The 12,030-nt window shown below is 43.9% G+C and overlaps 1 protein-coding gene across 2 annotated transcripts in view; it reads left to right on the top strand.

Moving 5' to 3' along the window:
• SLC9A6 (solute carrier family 9 member A6) overlaps positions 1 to 12,030 on the top strand; it is a 54,984-nt gene that overhangs the window by 36,343 nt on the left and 6,611 nt on the right. For both annotated transcript variants that reach the window (XM_039217141.1, XM_039217140.1), the window contains exons 15-16: positions 4,936 to 4,966; positions 7,397 to 7,476. In XM_039217141.1, the coding sequence (XP_039073072.1) occupies positions 4,936 to 4,966; positions 7,397 to 7,476 (111 nt within the window). The remainder of the gene's footprint in view (positions 1 to 4,935; positions 4,967 to 7,396; positions 7,477 to 12,030) is intronic.

Raw genomic sequence — 12,030 nt, 5'->3', positions numbered from 1 at the left:
TGGACTTTTGCATTGCTTCTAGGGTTTTTCTGTTACCATTAACATTTGAGGACTTTGCTATTAGTATCACCATTAACAGTGTGAGCATCCATAAATGCACACACCACCGTGCATTTGTTTGACCACTTCCTTGAGATCCATTCCTAGGAGTGGAGTTGCTTAATCAAAGGGTATGCATATATTTAAGGCTTTTGATCCATATCACCTGATCCGATCACAAATGCTTCTTCTTGTCTGTAGCATAGGAGACAGTCCAGTTGATCCCAACCCTCATCAGTCCTCGACATTATCATTCTTTCTCAACTTGATGATCATCACTCGCGAACCTGCCAATCCGAGGCCAAGACTGTGAAGTGTTAGTGTTAAATGCATACTCGTTAATGTATTCAGTTGGAAAGCTCCCTGTATCTCAAGAGTTCTGCATTGTTTCCATGGATACAGCAGCCTGTGTTGCTAAAGCTTTTGTAGATTTTAGTTCTGTGTTTGGCTGAAACTTCATAGACCTTCTACTGAGCCTCTAGAATGTGTAGGGTTCATTAGAGAAAACAGTATTTCACATTTTATAAAATCTCTCCTCCGTGTTTTTCATTCCATCATGCTTTCTCTTAAACATTCTAAAGCCCAGCCAGCCCTAAGTCATGTTGGTATTGTTGTCTTTATTTGTTGTCTTTCTTTCTTTCTACTATTCAAACTCCTCTATCTTCCAATTTCTGTGCTACTGTTGTGTATAATCGAAAATAACATTCTTATGATCCTGACCATGACTTCAGGGAAGCCCTGGCATTTGTTGAGCACCTGCTATGTGCTGGTTATTGTGCGGAATGCAGTTCACATATTTATCTAATCACAATACCCCCATCGTGCAAGCAAGGAAATAGTGGCTTTAAAAGTTTCTAAGTTGTTCAGGATCATACAGAGAGTTAAGTAGCAGACAAAGAAGCCTCCAGTCTCACCTTTCTCGTGGACTGTGCTGCATCGAGAAAGGAGGGGGTTAAATTTTGGAAGGATTAAACTCTTTAAGAGCTTGTGGGTGATGATTCTCCTTATTCTACTAAGAAGAACAAAATTAAATATAAGACAAGTTATGAAAAATAATTGCTGTCCAGCAGAGTCTCAGTTCTGTGTCCTGTCATCCACACAAAAATACCCATGCTTACCCCTGTGCCCAAGAAAAGCACCTCTTCTCATAGAGCTGAATCGATCTCACCAGCTCTGCTAGTGCTTTGGCCCATCTTGTGTCCTGTAGCAGAGTTTGGCACTTAATTATATGCGTTGCCTTACAGTCTTAGGTTAGTTCTTATTGTGATTGTTTTGGGGTTTTTTGGCCTCTCTACGAGCAGAGGCTGGATTGTAAGTTTCTTTTCCCTCCCCTGAAATTTGTGTGGTGCAATTGTGAGGATGCTGACAAATCCTTAATGTTTAAAATGCATGCAGACTTAGATTTGACTCTGGGTTCTTGCTCCTTCATTCACCAGTTCTGTGATCTTGGGCAAGTTCTTTAGCCTTTGCGAGCCTCCGTTTCCTCATTTGTAACATGTGTATGATAGTATCTGCCTCCTCTGGGGTTGTTGTAAGGATTCAGTGAGCTGATGTCTGTAAAGCTCTCAGCACAGCAGTTCAGATGTGCCTTTTAGTCATTCATTTGATGAATACCAATTGATCCCAACCATGTACCAGGCACTGGTTTAGGCTCTAACTTAGTGGTTCTCACGTGGGGGTAGGGAAGGCATTTGGCAATGCCTGGAAACATTTTTGATTGTCACGATCAGAGAGAGGAGGCTGCTCCTGGCATCTCGTCGGCCGAGGCCAGGGAACGCCCCTAAATGTCCTCTAGTGCACAGCGCAGCACCCATCACAGCCATCTGGGCCAAAATCTCAATAATGCAAAGGTTAAAAGACCCTGCTCTGGAGGGAGAGGGATAGTGGTAGCAATAAGATTGGGATGGTCCCTCGTCTCATGGAGTCTACACTTTAGTGGGAGAAGACAGACAATAAGCTAGTAAACGAATAAATGAAGAAAACGATGTAGATGATAGTAAATGCTGTGATGACACACACAGTAGTGTGATTGTGACTGGGGATAGAGTGAACTTTATACCCAGAGGTAAGCTAAGGCCTCTTAGGTTCCATTTGAGCTCAGGTGACCTGACCAACAAGACACTGCGAGTTCAACAGTGAGCTGGAAGAAGAGTGGTCCAGGCAGTGAGGAAAGAAAGTGCAAAGGCCCTGAGGCAGGACCAACTTCGCCAGTTTAATGAACAGGAAAAAAACTCACATGGCTGGAAATAGTGATTGAAGGGTAGGTAGGAAATGAGGTGGGCAAGACCCTACAGGGGCAGGGGTTGGCAAACGTGTCCTATAAAGGGCCAGATCGTAACTATTCTAGGCTTTGCAGGCCATATGGTCTCTGTCTCCGCTCCTCAGCTCTAGCATGAAAGCAGCCGTAGACCACACGTAAATCAGTTGCGATTGCTGTGTTCCAACCAAATAGGAGGTGCACCAGATGTGACCTCTGGGCCGGAGTTCGGGAAGCCCTGCTATCTGGTCTTGTAGGACCTGCTGAGGAGTTTGGATTTTAAAATCTGGTTGGAAATCTTGTAGGATTTTAAAGCAACAGAGTGACCTGATCTGTTTTACGGTATGAAAGGATCACTCCAGCTGTTGTGCGGACAAAGGGTCCTCAGTGAGCTGGGGCCAGCCAGCCAGCTATCCCGATGTCCTTCCATGAAGCGTGTGACAGTCACACTCGACTCACTGTCATTTCCCGCACACGCTTGGCACTCCTCTGTCTCTGAGCCTTTGCTCCCGTTTCCTCTGCCTGGAAGTCTCCTTCACCCCCAGGAAATAGCACAGCTCAAACGCCTCCTGCCTTTGCCCTCTTCCGACCAGGCTGCTCTTCTGGGTGCTTCGCGCAGGTATCTCTATGACACGCTTACTTCGGTCAGCTTTGTGATGATGGTAGTGCTGTGAGAGCCACTATTTAGTGAGGATGAAGTGACACATCAGACACCTTTAAAACCTTTAGATACATTTTCTCGTTTAATCCTTGCATCAACTCCAAGTGGTGGACATTTCCCCCATTTTCCAGGTGATAATCTTGGAGTCCGTTGGGCTGCATAACCCGAGTTCACACAGCTAGGAAGGAGCTGAGGGATTGCGGATTGCGCCCTAGTTGTTTCTGTAGCCCTCGCTAGTCTGTGAGCTCTTGAGGGCAGGGACCGTGTCTCACTCGTGTCTACGCCCTGTGCCTAGCACAGTGCCTCGCAGGTAATAAACGCTCTAGAAACGTTTACTACACTGAACTGGCTTCCAGTAACGTTCTGAGTGTTACAAATGTGCTATCTCCAAGACCACTAGATGTCACTTTACATGCACAAGTGTGTCCAGAGTGTAAGATGGCTACGAAGGCATTCGGCAGCTTCTGGCCATTTAACACAGAAGAAACGAGCCTTTCTTTGAATTACAGATCTGGTCATGGCTGGCTGTTTTCAAGTACTTGACCACGATTCACTTGCCTTCCAGACGAGGCCTTGCATCATTTTTCTCCCTTCGGTGTGTTCGTGGTCCGAGATGCTACTGCTACGGCATCTCACGCTGCTGTTTTTTTCTGTGTTGTCTGTAGTGACCTTAATCAATAAACATTTGGGCACCTCTTGGGCATCAGGTACTGTGCTAGACTCTGGGGATACAGAGATGAATTGAGACATGGCCTTTACCCTCAAGGAGCTCATAGTCTATTTGGGGAGACTGACAGGTAAATAATTACACTCTACTGTGCTAAGTATTCTAATAGAGGAATCTAGAAAGTGCTGTGGAAGTATAGAGGAAAGAATGGCTCTACCTGGAAGGGTTCTGGAATGATTCGTTTGGAGTTAGGAGTCAGGAAAACATGAAGGACCCTATGTTTCAGATAAAGGGAAGGGCCCGAGCAAAGGCATGGAGGCTCGGGAGAGGACCGGCATTGGGGAGAGAAGTAGGTGGGTATGGCTAATATAGGACATGTAGAAGAGAATGAGGGGAAATGAGAGTGGAGAGGTAGGTCAGAGTGGCAGGGGTCACTAGTTTGTAGACAGTCTTCAGTGCTGCCCAAAGGGCTTTAGACTTGACTCTGTCGGTTGTACGCCACTCTCGGAGTCTTTTGCCAGCGGAACGACCCAGTGCATTCCACGCTTTACATACCTAACTCTAGGGGACAGCCTGGCAGCTAGACAACCTTTGGGCCCAACTACCACAGACCTCGTGACTCAGAGTGAGGCCTGAGCCTGAGCAGTCGGGATCGAAAGGAAAGAAGTGAGCAACAGTTTAGAGAAAGAATGGACAGACTTGGTGGGTGCTCGTGTGGAGGGGATAGACGAGAGTCCAAGAGAGCTTCGTAATGAAGCTGTTCCTGGGTTACAGAAAGCGGGAACTCTAAGCAGATAAAAGATAATTATGAAGCCCCGAGGCTAATATCTGTTCATCAGCCTATGAAGAAAACTGTAAGCGGGCCCTCTCTTCAGTCATCATAACAGAACGTTGCCATGAGAGCTGAGAGGTCCGAAAACACGCAGCCCCCTCCTGGACGTGCGTCGTGCCAGCCTTGTGTTCGGAACTGCCCAGTGGCTCCTATTCAGCAACTGGGGCAGCGCTGCTTTCCCCAGCTCTGCTCCTAGTGCGCTTCCGTTCAGAGACAAGAATGTAATTTTTCTGCAACTGGTGAGTGAGATTGCAGGAAGGGAATCATTAGTAGACCCTGCCTGCCTCAGGATCTAAGCTGTTGCTAAGGAAAGTGGCAGGAGCAAAAAATCAGCGTCAACAACCAGAGAGAAGCAAGCAAATATTAACCATTCCGCAGCTGGCATGGTAGGAAGAGTAGCTGCCTGCCACTGTACGTACGTGAAATAGACCTTGACTTGGCCTCAAAGATCTCATTTGCCTTTTGTGTTTCTCCTTTAGGGTTGGTGTCGATTCCGACCAAGAACATTTGGTAAATATGCATTTGTGTTGTCTCTAGCATTTTTGTCCAATGTGCAGCCGTTTGGAAAGAAAACGGTCTACTGTAGACTTCATGCCACTGTTATTTAGATCGTGTCCTGTTTGTACCAGCTTTTAACTGACATCATTCCTGGCTTTTCTCACTGCTTGATAGAGACACAACCAAATTTTAGACAACATGTGGTTATCAAGGGTGACAGCTCTCCTATCTGTGGGCCATTCCGGGCTTTAGCCATGGAGGGGAACGGTCCCTGAAGCGTCCCTGGGTTTTCAAGTGACTGCTCTGGCACAGGGAGCCTTTTTCCACTCTGGTTTGAGCATGAGGGCTTGAGTCTGATGTCAGCCCCGCTCCAGCTGCTCTTCCTGTGTAACTTTCAAATCGGATGAGCAGCAGCTGCCCTTGAGAACAGCCTGGAAGCTTTGCAGCCTTCAACCAGTCTTCCCTGACCGTTCAGGAGAAGGCACTTCCCTGCCCCGGGCCTCAACCTTGCTTAATCCTGGGTGTCCATTTCTCGTTTGTTCCCCTGAACCTGAGCCTGAGACTGACCATCCTGTTCTGTCTGCTTTTTTTTTTTTTTTAATAATTTTTAAAGTTTATTCATTTTGAGAGAGACAGAGAGAACATGAGCAGGGGAAGGGCAGAGAGAGAGAGAGGGAGAATGAATCCCAAGCAGGCTCTGCAGAGTTAGTGCAGAGCCCAGGGTGGGGCTTGACCTCATGAAACTGTGAGATCGTGACCGGGGCCGAAATCAAGAGTCAGACACTCAACCGACTGAGCCCCCTAGGTGCCCCGCCATCTGCTTTATAAGGATCTCTGACACCACTGAATACGTGACTCTGTCCTAAGACATTGAATGGCGAATCACAGAAATTCTATTTTTAAAGAGGGAAAGCATCTCTTCTAAAACACATTCTCTTTCCCGTCTGACACAAGCCGTGGTCTATTTGTCTTCAGGGTGTGGTTCAAAAAAAAAAATACATTTCTCAGATCCATTTCCTCAATGCTAATTTTGTCAGCTGTTGAGTGAGGAGTGCATAGGTAACATAGTAAGTACTTGGCCTCTTTTGTGGTCAGAACCATACAAGTGTAGTTTCTTGGGCTTGAAATACTGGCACAAACAAGGCCGGGTAAATCCCCATGACGCTGAGCGGCTTGGGGTAGTTTCTAAGGGATAGTAGCCCCTCAACGCCTCCACCCATGTCCAAACAAGAACAAAATATCATACAGCTCACCAGACAAATGCTTGGTCGTGATCCACATTAGCCTTCATCTGCTCTGTCACCTCGGTCACCACAGAGGAGAAATAGAAATGCAGAGAGAATGCCAGGTAGGTGAGTACCAGCTGGGGACATACAGAAAAAAATACCACTTTTCCCTTGCCCTCAAAACCCTGTGGGTGTCTTGGTTCGTTATATTGTTTAGTCTGTATTTTGTGTGTCCGCGGGGAGGCAGAGGGGAACGTGACAGTGAGTGAGGAGCCTGTGGGGGTCGGCGTCCAGGTTTCAGGACTGAGGGGATCATGAGATTTATAGACTAACTGCCCTTGAAACACAGAGGTTCACAAAGCTCTGTGTACTGGTGTGAAAGGAAGTACACCCATACTCAGGCATCCTTATGTTGTATATGCTTTGATACATCCCGAGAGGAAGATTTATTTCGTTAGACCAGGAAGGACAGGAAAGAACCAAAACCCAGAATCTAAACCGTGTTCTTCAAAAAGCACAGACCCATGGAACACGCACGCTGCGAAGGTCCTTTGAGATTCTCTAACGCTCACCCTGTGTACATGAGGAAATCCAGGCCCAGAGAGGGGAAGGGACTTGTCCAACCCAGCCCATGTCAGAGCTGAGATGAACCAGATCACCTAACTGCCCCTGCTGCTGACCGTACCACATGACAAGGATCCAGTTTGGTTTTGGAAGCTATTTTAGAAGAAGAGGCCTGCTTGCTGTGTTCGTTTTCCCTTCTGGCCAGTCCAGGCCTCCATGGAGTGTTTCTACTTTATTTTGCTGATGTTCTAAGAACATAGTAGCACCTTTGAAAATGCCAGTTACTTTCGGGACCCATAAACAACTCCCAAAGACAGAGATGTCGATGTGATGTTTTCTACTTAAGATGCAATTCACATTGTGGGTGTAAGTCTTTCAGATTTAAGGACAAATTATCCCACGTTGATTTTTTTAAATGACAGTAGACTCCTAAATCAGCAGGCAGCCTTGAGTAATAGAGGTGTTGAGAAAAACATTTCCATTTCATATGCCAAAGCTGCAGTATGCAAGCTATTAAACTTCTGATGTTACCCATGATAGAGAGTACCGTCTATGAAGTAGGCTGTATTTCCAAGTCTACAGAGAAATGACTCTAAATAAATGTGTCTTTTATCTTAGCGTATGGATTGATTTCTTTATTATCTGTTTGCAGGGTATTCCGGAAAATGAAAGAAGAACCACCAAAGCAGAGAGTGCCTGGCTTTTCCGGATATGGTACAACTTTGATCATAAGTATCCTTAACCAAGGAGGGAGTGCGGTAGTGTGTGCAGGGCCAGTTCCAATTTAATGGAACAGCTGTTTTGACCATTCCCTTCTGGAAGTGGAGTACAAAACCCACATTTGGTCTTCCCTTTCCCCTTCAGTGGAGTAGCTGGAGAAAGCTATTAAAGGAAACCCACACAGATGAGTCGCCCTGAAACCCCATGAACCCAGTAGGGACTGGTGAGTGCAGAGGCTGGCTGCGTGAAAGGACTCAGGAGGCTTGATGATAGACCCGCTCTTGTATATTGCTTTACTTACTGAGCAGTCATTGTCTTTTACCTAATTCAGTAGTCAGGGGCAGGCCCGTTTTCCCTGACCTTCCAGAAGCCTGGAAGATTCTCCTGTCTAGTAAGGGTGCCACTGTTTCGCTGTTCACCAAACCCCTTTCTTCTCCTCTCTGAACTGTCTTCTTCATACCTCTGCTCTGGGTTGTGTTATGTTCCATGACCTGTTTAAGTCATGCTTTTCAAAACATATTTTCTCTCTTACTATTTATTAAAATTAATCTCTTGAAAGTTGAATGAGAAAAAAGGACCATGGAGTTCTTTTAAGCTGAGGCTTATTAGCAAATGAATCAAAACCTGGTTCATGTTCTGCCGAAGGCAGTTTGGGACAACCGTGTAAACATTTTTACCTTGCTTTTGACTTTCTGACGAAAGCCTTGAATATTTAAGAAAAATGCACTTGGGGGGCACCTGGGTGAGTTCGGCTCAGGTCATGATCTTACAGTTCGTGAGTTTGAGCCCCATGTCAGGCTCTGCTGACAGCGTGGAACCTGCTTGGGATTTCTCTCTCTCTCTCTCTCTCTCTCTCTCTCTGTCTCTCTCTCTGTGCCTCTCTGCCTCTCCTCAAAAATAAATAAACTTAAAAAAAAAGGAAAATGCACTTGGCATTTTTCGTTAGAAGCTACTACTTACTATGTTCTATTTGCTGGATTTTTACAATCACTTTTTGCAGGTACTCAAAATTAACTTACTGTATGGGAACAACAATGCCATCATATCTGTTGTATTAAGACTCAGTAGGAGATCCTGGCTCTTTAAAATTGTTTAATGATTACATCATTACTTTTGGCTCCATTTTCAGCATTTTGGGTATAATCCACTCCCATATCTCTTGGGGCTTTTTCATCCCTCTGATTTCACAAAAAATGTTTAATATTTCCTGAATAAAATGTTTTGTACATCATCTGCATAATATATGTACAAAGCAAATAATCCTGATGTAGAGAAAGTGTAGAATAATAGCTTATTTTTCTGTGTATTTTTACAGAAGTAAGCGCTAAGATTTGTTTGACTCAGTACTACCCTTGTAAGTACTACTAGACTAAAACCCAGTAATTGTCATACCTAGTCCCCTAGTAGCATTAATCATTCATCACTCTAGATCTCAGTTCCTTTGTGTCACCAGATTATTTGTTGCAATTGAGCTGTAACTTAAATAATATATCTGAATCTTTAGCTCGTGCCCTGTGTATATGCCAGTGTGCTTGCTACCCATCTGAAGATATGGGGCGCCTGGGTGGCTCTCAGTTGGCTAAACGCCCGACTCTTGGTTTCGGCTCAGGCCATGATCTCCTCGTTCATGGGTTTGAGCCCCGCATTGGGCTCTGTGCTGACAGTGTAGAGCCTGCTTGAAATTCTCTCCCTCTCTCTCTACCCCTTTCCTGCTTGTGATCTCCATCTCTCTCTCTCTCTCTCTCTCTGTCTCCCCCCTTCCTCCCTCAAAATAAATAAATAAACTTTTAAAAAATTAAAGACACCTAAAACATCTCCAGCACCCCAGAAGCTGGCCCATGTTCCCTTACAGTCAGTAGTGCCTTCCCTGCACCCCCCCCAAAGGGCAGCCACTATTCTGATTTGTAGCAACATGGGTTTTCATCTTCATCTAAATGAAATCCTGTATTACATATTATTTGCTTCTTTTCATGTAGCAGCATGTAATTTACCCATACTGTTGCCTGTGCCCATGATTCATTCTTGTTCATTATTGTGTGGTGGTCCACAGGGTGAATACACTGCAGTTGTTTTTTTTCCCTCCTACCATTCCTCTGTTGAGAAGCAGTTGGGGCGTTTCTCGCCCTGGGCTGTTACAAACAAAGTCAAACCTCTGTGTGCGTGCGCATCTTGTGGTGGACATCGGCACTCATTTCTCTTGGGCATAGACGTGGGAGAAAAATTTAGGCCAGGTGTATTGTTGAACTTGACAAGATCTTGCCAGCCACTTTTCCAGAGTGGCTGGAACTGATTGCCCCTCCCACCAGCAACCTAAGGGAGTGCCGGCTGCCCCACACCTCCACCAAAACTTGATCTTTCATCAGCCTTTTAAATGTTAGCCATTGCAGTGGGTGTGTAGCGATACTGCATGTGGTTGAATTTGCAGTTCTCTGATGGCCAGCAAGGCCACACATCCCTTCATATGTTTATTGGCTATTTGGATGTCGTTTTTTATGAAGTATGTCTGCTTAGTTCTTTTGCCCATTATTTAATTGAGTCGTCTTATCTTTTCCTCATTAACTTGTCCTTTCTCATTCCTGAATTGGGTTCTTTGTTGATCACATGCACGGTGAATATCTTCTCCACGTCTGTAGCTCACCTTTTCATTTTCTCCATCCTATCTTGTGAGAACCAGAAATTCTGCATTTTAATGAGGTTTGCCTTATTACTCTCTTCTTTTGGTTAGTGCTTTTGTGTCTTGATAAATCTTGTATATCCCAAGGTCCTGTGTTTTCTTCTAAAAGTGATTGTCTTAGCTGTCACATTTTAAGTCTCCGATCCACCGCAAGTTAATTTTTGTGTGTGGTTGTGAGGTACGGGTCACGACCTACTTTTCTCCCCCCGTATGAGAGTTTAGTTGACCCAGCACCATGTATTGAAAATGCTGTCCTTAATCCACTGAACTGCATTGGACCCTTAGTTGTAAATCACGTGGGCATGTAAGTGGAGGTCTGCCTCTGGACTTTCTTTTCCTTTTTGCCATTTTTTCACATTAATACCGCACTCTGTTAATTATTGAACTTTGTAATAAATCTTGCTATCCGATAAGGGAAATCCTACAGGTTTGTTATTCCTTAGTATTGCCTTGGCTATTTTAGGTTCACTGCATGTTCATCTAAATTTTAGAGACAGCTTGCCACTTTCCAAACACACACACACACACACACACACACTCACACACACTCACACTCACACTCATTCACTCAGAACACCCACTGGCAGTTCTTTTGGCTTCATATTAAGTCAGTAGATGAATCTGGAGAGAACTGACCTCTTAATAATATTGAGTCTTCCAATTTGTGAACACACTATATCCCTCCATTCATTTAAATCTTTAATTTCTCTCATTAATGTTTTAATAGTTTTCAGTGACAAGTCTTGCACATCTTTCATTATATTTATTACCCCAAAGTATTTGATGCTATTGCAAATGGTGTTTATTTTCTACTCATTTTCTCTTAATATGTAGGTATGTGATTGGAATTTTTATATATTGACTTTGTATTCAGCAATCTTGTTAAGTTCACTTATTATCGAATGGTTTATAGATTCTTTTTGATTTATGGTTCATAAAATCAAGTAAATAATAGCGTTTTATATATTTTGTCTTTTCTAATTCCACATATATATATATATATATATTTTTTTTTTGTATCTTACTACACTGGCTGGACGTCTCCAGTACAAAGTTGAATGTAAGTGATGATAGTGGACATTTTTGTCTTATTCCTGACCTCAGGAGGAAATTTTTCAATATTTCACCATTAAGTATGATGTTAGCTGTAGGTTTTTGAGATAGCCTTTGTCAAATTAAGAATACCCCCTTCTATTTCTAGTTTGCCAAGAGTTTTTATCATAACTTCAGGTATTGAATATTATCAGATGAGTTTTCTGCATCAAATGAGATGATCATGTATTTGCTTTTTCTCTTTTAATCTGTCATTATGCTGATTTTCTCTGTTTGTGTTTTTTTATGTTTATTAGTTATCCCGTGTGTGCCACTGGATTTAGTGTACTCATCTTTTGTGTCTGTTTTCATGAGTGATACTGGCTTGTGGGGTTTTTTGTCTTAATGTCCCTGTCAAGTATCTGTAACAAGATAATGTTGGTTTAACAAAATGAAGGGGGTAGAATTTTTCTCTTTTTCTATTTTCTGGAGGATGGGTGGGGTTTCTTCCTTAAATGCTGGGGAGATTTTACTGGTGAGGGCACCTGGGCCCTGGAGTATTTTATATGAGAAGGTTTTTCATTTCTTTAATAGATATGGGACTATTCCCTCATTTTTAAAATTTATATTTATTTATTTTGGGAGAGAGAATGAGCAGGGGAGGAGCAGAGAGAGAGAGAGGGAGAAAGAGAATTCCCAGCAGGCTCTGCAATGTGGGGCTTGAACTCACGAACTGTGAAATCATGACCTGAGCCAAAGTCAAGAGTCAGACGCTTAACTGACTGAGCCACCCAGATGCCCAGACTATTCCTCACTTCTCATGAGTATGTGTATGTGTCTTTCTTCCATTCTCTCTACGT

This window comes from Hyaena hyaena, unplaced genomic scaffold (assembly GCF_003009895.1).
Source record: "Hyaena hyaena isolate Hyena2069 unplaced genomic scaffold, ASM300989v1 scaffold_669, whole genome shotgun sequence".
In the NCBI taxonomy this organism is placed as follows: domain Eukaryota; kingdom Metazoa; phylum Chordata; class Mammalia; order Carnivora; family Hyaenidae; genus Hyaena; species Hyaena hyaena.
Note: the sequence above shows the minus strand (reverse complement) of the source record. Positions and strands in the feature narration are given on the sequence as shown.